General features: G+C 32.4%; 1 protein-coding gene across 2 annotated transcripts in view; it reads right to left on the bottom strand.

Annotated features, from left to right (window-relative positions):
- Positions 1-12,648, bottom strand: part of LOC130445064 (protein jim lovell-like) — a 322,057-nt gene that overhangs the window by 16,788 nt on the left and 292,621 nt on the right. For both annotated transcript variants that reach the window (XM_056780555.1, XM_056780556.1), the window contains 4 exons: positions 10,842-11,221; positions 10,548-10,778; positions 6,271-6,393; positions 3,501-3,680 (listed from right to left, as the gene is read on the bottom strand). In XM_056780555.1, coding sequence (XP_056636533.1) covers positions 3,501-3,680; positions 6,271-6,393; positions 10,548-10,778; positions 10,842-11,221 — 914 coding nt within the window. The remainder of the gene's footprint in view (positions 1-3,500; positions 3,681-6,270; positions 6,394-10,547; positions 10,779-10,841; positions 11,222-12,648) is intronic.

Raw genomic sequence — 12,648 nt, 5'->3', positions numbered from 1 at the left:
CGATTGATGAAAAAGTGTATGCTTGGACTGTGTACACACCTGCTAGCTTCAGACAGCCAGTACTTTTCAGATACCAGGGTACTACAGTTAAACACAAAAAATTACTCACTTCACTCTAATCAGTTAAATAATTTCTATTATGTATATACAGGGTCCTTCACGACGAGCTGAATATATATTCATATGGAAAGTACTTCGACTAGTGTTCTAAAAATTTGATGGCGTGGGTTTTCCGAAATGCTCGTTTCAGCTAAAATAATTTCAATTTTCTGACACTTCCGGTTATACCAGAAGTGGACTTCACTAAAAAAATTATAATTAACTGAGTCAGGTCTAATATTTTTGAGATTTGAACAAATAACAGCTTTCAAAAATCAAAAACCTTGACAAAAATTTATATAGGGTGTTCAGAAAATGCTACCGAATTTCGCTATCTAAAAACTTCGAAAACTTAATTTAATTTCGAACATTCACTTTAGTTTAATTTTTAGTTTTGTTCTTCTCATCTTGGTGTAGTGTTTTCACATATTTTTGTTCGTTATTCGCCATCGGCAGGTGACAATTAAAAACCATGAAAGTTTCAGTTTTTTCAAGTTTCTACAAAAATCGTTAATTTGAGATATATGAATTTACTAACGAAGTTCCCTCAATTTAAAGCGTTGAATTCAATGGTAATGAGCAAAATGGAGGTTGCTATTTGAAAAAATTGAGTTTTCGATGTTTTTAGATAGCGTAATTAGGCACTATTTTCTGAACACCCTATATAAATTTTTTCACAGATTTTGAAAGCTGTAAGTGTTATTTGTTCAAATTTCAAAAATATTAGACCTGATTCACTTAAACTTATAAAATATAATTTTTTTAGCGGAAGGTCGCATGTGTCCAAAAATTGTGAAATAATTAGAAAATGGTGGACTTCAGGCATACAATGCCTCATATAAAGTTATATTGAAACTTTGAGTAGAATTCAAAAAAATTTATGAAAATCATAGCATTCCCTTTAAAATAACGAAGTTTGGTTCCACGGTATAAGTTTCGGAAAACTGAAAGGATCCTGTACATATAGCATTTCTGATATGCAAAAAATATACTGAAAGCCCCACGTATAATCACTTATGTAGATTCATCTGTATATGTACTAGTTACATACATAAAATATTCATTAAATACTGATGGATTTATTTATATCTATAATAGATAAACGTACAAACAATAAATATTGCTCTATACTTATTCTTTATTTGCTGATATACAGAGTGAGTTTTATGTATAGAACGTTTCAATTCTCTCGGAATTTTTATAAATTTTTGTGCACAAGGATCTTGTGATACGTCCAGTATTATGGTAGTATATAAATTGTTGTCAGATCTTTCTTTTTTCCAGAAAAATAAAAAAACACCCTTTATATTTAAGAAATACTTATTATTTTTCATCTAATGTTCCCTACACCATAAATGCCATAATTTCGGAGCTATAACTACAATAACAAATTTAACGTTTCAATAAATTATTATTGTTGAAGTTTATTGCAAATAGCAATGGATCGTTTATTTGAACAAGAACGAATTGATATTTTAATGATATTAGGATTATGTGATAGGAGTAGAAGTCAACAAGTAACGTGTAATATTTTTAATAATTTATATCCTGACCGAAATCCCATACCAAGATCTACTGTTAGTAAATTAGTGGAGCATCTGTAATGAAAATTTTACGCGATAATAAATTTCATCCATACAAAGTAAAATTGATTCAAGAGTTGTCAGATGACGATTTTTACAGACTTGAAGAGTTTGCAAACCTAATGTTGGTAAAATGTTACAATAAAAACGATCCAAATTTTTTAAGTAATGTTATCTTTTGCGATGAGGTCAGTTTTTGTATCAATGGAAACTTAAATCACCATAATTGTAGATACTCGTGATCTATTTGAAATAACAAAGTCATGCATGGGATTCATTCAGAACACAGCACTCCGCATCTGTTTGGTGCACATCGTTCAAGTCCCATCCAAATCTTATTAAAAGAAACTGGGGAGCTACCACTTTCTTACCGAAGACAATATCTGAGCATCTCGTACGCGGTCTCTGTATTATCAAATATCAAATCCTGTAATCGTATCTGAACGATTTGAAAAACCAACTCAACTACTCCTCCTTTCTATAACAGAGTCAACATATATCTATCCAGTATGAATCTGTTATTTCCAAATTTTCCTACCGCAGACCAAGAACTTGCATAACTCAATAAACACCAACAAACGTAATAAAACAACAAAACTTTTATAAGGTATAAACATAAGCTTCGAAAAATCAAGATGAAACTGGAGCCGTCTTCTACTCCGAAAACGTGTCCAAATCCTTTGTACTCCCTCCTATCACATCCATCTACTCATCTGAACTGTTTGCCATTCTAGAAGCACTCAAGGAATTTCAAAAAAATTGGATCCAAGAATATCCTTATGGTAACAGATTCACCAACGGCAATCTGCCAGCAATATCCCAACAATCCTCTTGCCATTCATATTAAGAAGGAGCGACTCACTTGCGGAAGCAACAATATAAATGTTAATTTCATGAGGGTTCCATCCACATCGGAATAGAGGGAAATGAAAAAGTAGGTGGATTAGCAAAAAAAGCATACAACAACGAGCAATTAGAAAAAAGTAACTATATAGTACATACAGATTTCAAAGCATTTTCTTGAGAAAAAATCCAAGAAAAATGGCAAGGAAAAGCAAATCAAAACCAACACGAACCTTACGAAACCCTTAAAAATTATCACGATTATAACTGCAACAACATAAGTAGAAGGGAAGAAGTGATCCTCTCCAGTCTAAGGATATCATATATGATTACCTATTAGCGGGAAATCACAAACCAACGTGCGAGATGTGCAATAGTGAATTAACAGTGGAACACCTCTTAATCGACTGTTTAAAAGATGACAACGAACGAAAAATGAATCAACTACCATATTCACCGGAGAAACTACTTCAAGAAGACCCAAAGAAACTTATGAACTACCTGAAAGACTGCAAACTAAGTAGTAAAATCTAGATTTAACGATAGAATGTATCAAACCTCAAACAATAACCCTGCGTGGTTGATGCGTATAAAAAAAGTTGTGCACAAAAATTTATAAAGATCGTACAAGCCGTTTTCGAGTTAAATGAGGTGTTCTATACATAAAACTCACTCTGTATAATATATACATACCTCCATAATTGATATCTTAAAATGAAAAAATTTAGAGGGGCTATTACTGCAAGTTTACAAAGCATTTACATTTAGTATTAGTTTTGACAGTTGTTTCAGATTATGTAAATATTTTTATGAACTATTACGTTTTTCCTAAAATTGATAATGAAGAAGTTGTCAATTTCCATAAAACTTTTATTTTATTTAGAGTTGAATACAATTGACTACAGATAGATAGAAATTTTATATTGTCAAGTTATAATTATAGCTATTAATTGATAGAATGCTTTTTGAACTTACCATATTTTCCTCTAACATACATTAGAAGAGAATTATATGGAATTCCAAATATCCTTGAGGCTTGGCTAGTGGTCATTTTTTTATTCCATACTTGTTGGAGGGCTTCAGTTAGTTCACCATTTGTCCATGATCTTGGTGGACCTCCTCTAGGCGCTGAGTGCTGACCTTTTGGTCTTCCCACTTCAGAAAAATATAAGCAGTAAATATTTAGAAAATACAACAAACTGAAACTTGTTAAAATGGTACTAAAATTAATTAGTTTAAGAATGCATCAATACTACACGTTATTTCATAAAAACAATTAAGGAAAAAGTTCGGTATATAAAAATGATAAAAGTTAAAACATTTATATTTTTATCTTAAGCTACTCTAAATTTAGTGATTATGTTACCAAAATCAAGGTCAAGAACTTATTCCTCCTTAGTGCTATATGCATTCCAAATCAAGCAAGTAGCTTTAATAGTTAATACTCTATTACAATTTTTGCCGACCAAAAACATCGTATTACTGGTCCTTCAATATAATGCTCTAATTAATAATCACTGGTCGACAAAAAAAAGTTTTGTTGTAACACAAGAATGAATAGCATATTGTGATGAAATGGACCTATACAAATACGAAAATAAGAAAAAAATAATTGTAACACGTAAGGTTTTTAAGTTACATTCAATGGTAAAATATTTAATATGTATCAAAAAATAAATTCATGTTTTTTGATTCGTATATATTGACAATATTTATAGTTTACATCTAATAAACATGCCTCACATCTATTAAAAACAAAAGCTTGAGAAAACAGTTTTAATATCAATTAGCTCTACTTTTGCCTTTTAATAGGGGTTGCACTTTCTCTTTTTAAAAACCAATAGTAATCACTCATCATGGACGAATATCATCGTCCTTGATACTGAATTTCCATTGTCCTAATATCTTGGTGGAACCTTTCACCCTGTTCATCAGTGACAGCTCCCAAATTTTTGGGAAATACTGTCAGATGGGAATGGAGGAAATGAATTTTCCATAACATTCGAGCACCAAGGGATTTGTAGTCGTCTATTAGTTCATCAACTAACTGTTGGTAGTTTGGATCCATATTATTGCCCAAAAATCCCCTCACTATACTAACAAATGCCTTCCACGCTCTAAGTTCCTGTCCGGTGAACTTTTTTGCAAAATTGTCATCGTTCACAAATTTTCTTATTTGTGGCCAAATAACAAAACCTTCTTTTAATTTGGCTTCACTCAACTGAGGAAAGACTTCTCTAAGGTATTTTATCTCTTTATCTATAACCTTTACAAAGTTTTTCATCAATCCAAGTTTAATGTGAAGGGGGAGCAGAAGAACATTTTTGAGATCTACGAGGGGTATAAACTTAACATTTTGAGATCCCGGTTGAAACTCACTTCTTGCTTGCCAATTTTTTTACATAGTGTTGATCTACTGCCCCACTGTCTCATCGACACAGAAAACAGCAATGTTTCGTAAGCCCTCCCTGAAGTCCCATTAAAATTCGAACCATCTTCAGGTCCCCACACATCTGCAACTTACACTTGTTCCCGTTAATTTTGTCTAAAAGCAAGCGAATATTTTCATGAGCTTCTTTCATCTTCACAGAATGACCAACTGGTATAGACGGTTTTAAGTTTCCATTGTATAAATGCACTGCTTTTAAACTGTTTTTAGACAAATCAATAAATAGGCGCCACTCACTGGGATTATGCTCAATATCAAGTTCCTTGATTAGACCATCAATATTCGTACACGCACACAACGAATTTTCCATACTGTAGAATGCAGAAAATGTAGCATTTCTTTTTCTAAAGGTCGTAATTTTTGTCTCTTTGGGTAACAAGTTCCATTCCTTAATACGGGCAGCAAGAAGTTCAGACTGTTGCTTTGATAAACCCAAATCACGTGCTATAGCATTCAACTCACTTTGAACAATCAAATGTGGCTCGCCGGAACTGGTACTTGGAGTAAAAATAGAGTCGTTGCATTGTTCTTCGGAGCTTCTTAATGATACGTTGTCTCCAGTATCTTCTAAAACAATATTTTGTGAATTTAAAGGCGCAATCGGTACTCGTAAATCTTCGTTATGGGGAACAAGTCGTATAGCAGCCTTTGTTAAACAAAAATAGCAGTCGTCAAAATGGTTAGTAGGCTTCCGTCATACCATTCGAATTGCAAAAGGCACGATTTTTCTTCCCATGCATCCACTACATCAATGAAACGCTACAACTAACACGTATGGGGGGTCCACTGCTTGTCTTGGTCTCCAAATAAAGTACCAAAATATTTGAAATACGCTTTTTTCACATTTTCGAAAAATGGTCTGGCTTGTGATTTCACCATAAATTCTCCACAAATATAGCAAAATTGGTCAGGAGAAGTTTTGCAGCTGCAGCGCATTTGACTCGACATTTACGTCTTTAAAATCACTTTTTGCACTATGAACAGCAAACCACTCACTATGAAACTTAACAGAATACTAATTTTTTATGTTATTTTATGTTTATCATTTTGAATAATACAGTTCAGGTATTTTTTCGGCCATAAAATTTACCGATATTAACCGCTACTTTATAAAATTACCTACCTGCTAATATAAACAGGGATAATTAAACTATTGAAAAGTGGTACGTGTTAGTGCTTAAAAAATATTTTTTCTATTATTGGACGGGTATTTCCATTTTAAAAATAAACGTCTCGCCTGTGTCACGAAAATATTGTCGGCCAGTGAATTACTAGTAATAAATCTAAGTTACTTACTTTTCTTTTTGGCCAACGCATGTTGATCAGGTATTGATCTTGGATCTGGTATGTCAAATAAAGGATTTCTACAGCTTTCAAGTACAGGAGGAAATAATCCCAAGGGAGAGTCGAGTCCAAAAACTGAAACATAAATTATCATTATATAATATGCAAAAGAAGACAGCTGAAATATGAAAATTAGCATAAAATTATTTATCAGTAGAAATCAAGGATCATAAAACTGAACACTAAATATTTGATATTTCTCCAAATCATTCACAAACTCTCTTATCTTCTCTTCAAAAGTTTAAAGATTGTTAGAATATTCGATAACTACATAAGTTGATTTTAGATTTTCCTCATGGACTCTAAATTGAGTCGCAAAGATAAGAGACTTTTTCAAATTAGTAGAGTGATTGGAATCAGCCATGGAAAGGAATTGCTCACATCAGGCGCGCTTGTAAGATTTTGAGATTAAAAAAATTTTTTCATCATCATCAAATCAAAAAATGTAAATAACTACCAGTTGATTTCAAACGGGATTCCAAACGTGCGCTATCTGTCCTCTATCTCAGAAACGATTCGCCGTATGAAAAAATTTTTAATCAGAAGTTGTAGAGAATTTAATGCTCTACAATATTGATAATAAATACAAATAGCATAAAACCCATAGGAAACGAGTTATTTGTAAAAAATCGATTTTTTTTACTTTTGACACACCGATTTTTAAAGTTGCTCACTTCGAATTATATGTGAGTTTTGAGAAGAGTTTTAGGATGTCAAATGAACCAGGTTAAACGAATTTAAAGCTGGGTATTTCAATTTTCCGAAATTATTGCTTAAATCTACCTAAAATGACTGGACTATCATAGTGAGGTAAGTCAACAAATTAGACTCTATGAAAAATAATGGGTAAAGCATTAATGCCCTAAATTGCAATAGGGAACCATTTTAAGTTCGGTGTCATCATCGGGTATCACGAAATAGTTTAGTCTGTTTTGCTTTTTAATTGATTCTAGTATCTTTATTTTTTTTTGAATATGTTTTCCGGATAATTATTTTCTTTCAATGCAGTTTTTGCTTTTTGAATAGCTCAGCATCTAAATTCAGGACCTGATAGTTGGATAGTTCTATTAGCCTAACTAATTATCACTGATCTTTTTCCTTATAATTTGAACAACTATCGCAAACAATGTTTCTCATTGTCAGGTACAAGTCATGTTTTAGTTTGTTTTTATATTTACTGAATTACGGCTACTTGTTATCAATTTATGTTATTCAATATATCTTGAGAAATGAATTAAAAACCTATATCTACAAAATGAGAAAGTCAAAAACGTTAACGTTGTAACTTAACTTTAATACCGCAAATTTATTTTGTATAAAATAAAGATAATTGGAAAAAAGTGCAGAAAATGCATTCGTTATTTGGTTATAGTTGAATTGTCAGAACTAATTATCAAAGCTTAATATTCAGTTATAGTCGATTGCTAGAAGTAATTATTATTGACAAAGAAAAAAAAAAGGAACATTTCACTGGCTATTGTCGAATAATTTCATATTAAATGGTGTTCTTCTAGAAATAAAAACTATTTACGTATTATCTAAATAGATTTCAAGTACACAGTAACTGAATAAAAATGTAGTATAAAGTAAGACATGAACTGAGAAATAAAGAGGGTAAAAGTAATAAAAAATACAAGATCATTAATTCTTGAATAAATGGTTGGTTCTTCCAATTAGTATTTCCAATCACATTTTTATACAGAGTGAGGTTTATATATGGAACGCCTCAATTATCTCAGAAACGTCTTGTACCATTTTTATAAATTTTTGTGCGCAAGGGTTTCGTGATACGGCCGGTTTTATGGTGGTATCTACATTGTTGTCAAATCTTCTCTTTTTCCGGAAAAATAAGTTATTATAGTTATATTTATTACAATTGGTTTTCTTAGGGTTTTCGCAAAGCGAAATCCTTAAGAAATATTCATTATTTTTCATCAGATATTCCCTATACCTAAATGAGATAATTTCGGAGTTATATCTACATTGGCGTTATCTCCGCAGAAGTTAAAATAATACATTTAGGTGGTTATGACTGCCATGAGAACAAATTTGACATTTCAATGAATTCTTATTGAAAGTCACAATGGATCGTTTATCTGAAAAAGTTATTGATATTTAACTGATATTAGGATATGATGATAGTCGTAGAAGTCAACAAGAAACGTGTAATATCTTTAATAATTTATATCCTGTCCGAAATCCCATAACAAGATCTACTGTCAGTAAATTAGTGAAAAAGTTCAGTAAAAGATTTATGGAATTTCTTATCACGTAAAATTTTCTTAAAGGATATTTGTGAAATATCAAGTTCCCTGGATATTTGTCTAGTACTTAAGTGTGGATCGTCTTATAATATGACACAAAAACTTAACGATTTGTTTCCAGTTGATGCAGTTTTTCTGTGCCATGATTTGGATAAATATTTTACTATACGAATTTCGTTAAACTTTTTACTAACTTACTGACACTAGACCTTGTTACGATATTTATATTAGCATACGAATTATTAAAGGATATTCAAATTGAACAAGTTTATTCAATCGTAGCTATCTAAATGTACAATATTTATTGTAACTTTGTTAAAGATAATGTAAATGTAGCTATAACTTCGAAATTATGGCATTTAGGTACAGAAATATATTTAGGGTGATCCATGTGAAATAACAAAATTCATTATTTTTTCGGAAAATGTAAAGATCTGACAACAATGTAGATACCACCATATCACAATACCCACATAAAAATTTATAAAAATCGTCGGTTCCGAGATAATTGAGGTGTTCCATACATAAAACTCACTTTTTATATATAATAATAATCAATCTAAGATTCATAATTTAGAGATATCTGGATATGTGATACTAAATTATTACATTTGTATAGGGTGTGTAAACTTCTACTCAATTGACATCTCATGATACTTGAACAACTTGTGTAAGTACATTATCATTTCAGCAAAACTAGAAATTTGTTATCGAACAAAAATACGGTATTGCTTTAACAAATGCTTTGATATGGTTCATTTAGGAAAAATATCCAGACCTACCAACCGTTTCGCAAAGTACTGCGCGAGAAAATGTGTAATTGTTGAAGGAAAGTCTTACTAGACGGTCAAAAAAATAAAATGTTTTGGCAAGGATTGTAGGATATCAAATAATATAACCATTATTCTAAGACAAAATTTTAAATGGAGTGAGATATTGGAATTTGTGCAAGAAGAATTAGAGCCACAATTTGAAACTTATCTATTTTCTACATGTATTTTATTTAAATTGTCAATGTCCCTCGCAACATGAAACAATTATCCGACGCTGAGATTTGTCCATTTTCTCATGTTATGCAGCCAGTATTTCTTCTTCCTGCCGATGCCTTTCTTTCCTTCTACTCTGCCCTGCATTATGCTCTGTAGCAGTAGGTATTTGTCGTTGCGTAATATGTGTTCCATGTAAGATGCTTTTCTTATTTTAATAATCGCCAACAGCTTGCTTTTGCGACCAATGCGTCTTAGTACTTCGTCGTTGGTGATTCTGTCAGTCCAGGGTAACTTTAAGATACGTCAAATATCTCAAGTTTTTTTATCATTTGAGCTTTCAAGGTCCAAGTTTCCACTCCGTACATCAGTTTTTACCACACATAACATTCCATGAATCCTATTCTGACGTGGGGGTTTAGATTTTGAGCGTTTTGACTGAACCAAGATACTTAAATTTCGGCACTCATTCTATTTGTTTTACATTCAGTATGAGAATGGGGCGAATATTAATATTTTAATAGTAAAACATACTCTTAATAGAGGAAAATTCGAGAGTAACTTGTGCCAGGAACTCAAACAAGACCACAGTAATCCCATTTACCTAGGGCTTAAAGTCTGATTAAGATCTTTTTCAATCGGATTTTCTGTCATTCGGAAATCAAGAATAATGGAGAAGCCAATAAAGAAACGCCTTTCACTAGATAGAATAACTACAAGAGAGAATGTTTCCACAACTGTACCACTCCAAATAGTTCTGGAAAAACTTTAATGCTGTGAGATCTAAGAAATATCCAATTCTTGTTTCAGCTAGCATCTGACGGAACTAGGTCTAGCAAAAATTGGTTAGGTTTGCTATTACGTATCAAGGTAGAAATGCTTTTGATAGGGTAGACCTTAAGGTCCTTGTACAATCTACATGGATAATTCTCAAATAACTCTAAAATATATTATTTCCAAAATCTCCATTTGTACTTACATTTACTGTGAGGCTGTGTCATGGTTAACGCAGAAATAGACGGCATGGGCGGGAAGGGTAAAGGTGAATGACTGTCGATTTCTTGTTTGAGGTTCATTACAGGGTGGTGCATATTAATTGGAGACGTTCGAAAATCCTTGGTGCTGGGCAAGCTCAGATCCATTTCAGGACTTCCAATACTCGTTTCCGGTGACCTAGACTTTTCTTTTTTCACTTCTCTCCTAGGTTCTTCTACAAAAAATAATAAAGCATTATTGGTGGTCAAAGCTTATTTTGAGAACAATTGTTCCTTACTCGGTCTTTTTATACAAAGATTCTCCGCAGTTTCTTCTTCAACAACCGTAACAGAAACAGCGGCAGCGGTAGCAGTTGCAGTGGTGGTAGCAGTAGCTGTAGAACTAGCAGCAGAGGTAGTAGCAACAGAAGGAGAATTCGATTTAGATGATGGAATCGAAAGATCTTGAGGTTGATCTCCCGATCGTCTTCGAGGTCGAGCTTGTTTTCTTCTAGGTACTGGTGAGTGGCATTCGGGTCGTGGTAGACCGTGAGGGAACGGAAGTCGAGACATATGTGGAAGTCTGACAGAAGATTCGAGATTGGTTTGAGAGTGACAAGAAGAAAGGGAAATTGGTTGTTCCGTGGGACTCTGGACAGTTACTACCGTACTTGGGCACCTGAAATTGAGAAAAATTCATAATTATTATGATTGTATTCTAATTTTGTTATGGCAGAATATATTGATTTATAGATAACATTGTTGCTTCAAAGATTATTTGAAACGCTCCAAACTTATTCTGCTGGAACATTTTCCAAGAGACATCGGTGAGAATATATTTTGCATATATTATGTATGGAATCAGAATTGAATAAAATGAGTGAGTTTCTTTCAGTACAGTAGCAAAAAATTTCACGAGCAAAATGAATGAATGGTATAAGCTTAAATTTGGAATAGATGTTTTATTTTGAGCATAGAACTAGTAGGATGGAAATCAACAACAGTTACTAATTGTTACATGGTCGATAAGTTAGAACGAGGAAGATTACTACTATTATGTTCATTAAAATTGAAGATAGCTTCATATTTTTTCCTGATAGCAAAAAATATACTATTATTTAGCTGGAAAGACTCCCCTTGTATTTATAGGTTTGTTCCAGCAGTATAGTATGATCATATTTCGAATTTCAGTATATTACGCATGACTTGACTATTACTAATATATCCCGAAGACGTATCCAACAATTTCTGGTGGCACACCACCTTGAAATTTGGTAGGGAAAAGAAGAAAATCATCATTTTTGTGTTTAGATAGTTTCACTGGATTATTCACTTTTATTTCCACTACCGACTCAATACTCCATCTCCATATTAAAAATAATTCACGACCTGATAAAGTTTGATACACGATTTAAAATATTTTGACATGCGCGTGTCCATATGCTCCAAATTATATTGAAAACATTTTTGCTCGTCACCAACTAGTATTGAACAAGTTAAATTTGTTGCCGGAACGTCAAACATTTTGTTCATTACTTGCAATTGATACTTTTTCTTCTTAAAGTACCATCTTTTTCGCAGCCGTGATATTCTTCATCGTCCTATAGCTCTGGAATTCGTATCATAGTTCCCTCATTACATAACCGAAGTACTCTAATTTGCGGGCTACGAAGGCTACCCGTTTTTTTCAAAGTAGCTGCCTCTAGAGGGATCGAGTATATGTAATATTTTATCATTCTCATCTCATCATTTTTCATTTTATGAAATGCACTGCGGGCAATTTCAATTCTTAGGTTTATCTCTTCAGTGCTGTCATTTCTCGAATTAATCCAAGTTCATAGATATTTGTATTTCTATACTTTTTCAATGTGGCTATTTTCAATTTTTAACTGTTCATTTTTGAGATGTGCATGTATTTGATTTTAATTGAATTCATTATTCATTATCGTTATCATTATTATTATTCATTACCTTTTCTGTAATTCTTTGAAGGTCTTCTATATTCTCCGCTATTAAGACAGTGTCTTCAGCGTATCTTATGTGGATAATCACTTCCGATTATATATAAAGAAGTATTGATGATAATATGCAACCCTATCTTACTTT

Source organism: Diorhabda sublineata, chromosome 6 (genome assembly GCF_026230105.1).
Source record: "Diorhabda sublineata isolate icDioSubl1.1 chromosome 6, icDioSubl1.1, whole genome shotgun sequence".
NCBI lineage: Eukaryota > Metazoa > Arthropoda > Insecta > Coleoptera > Chrysomelidae > Diorhabda > Diorhabda sublineata.
The sequence above is the reverse complement of the archived record's forward strand: the minus strand, read 5'-3'. Positions and strand labels throughout refer to the sequence as shown.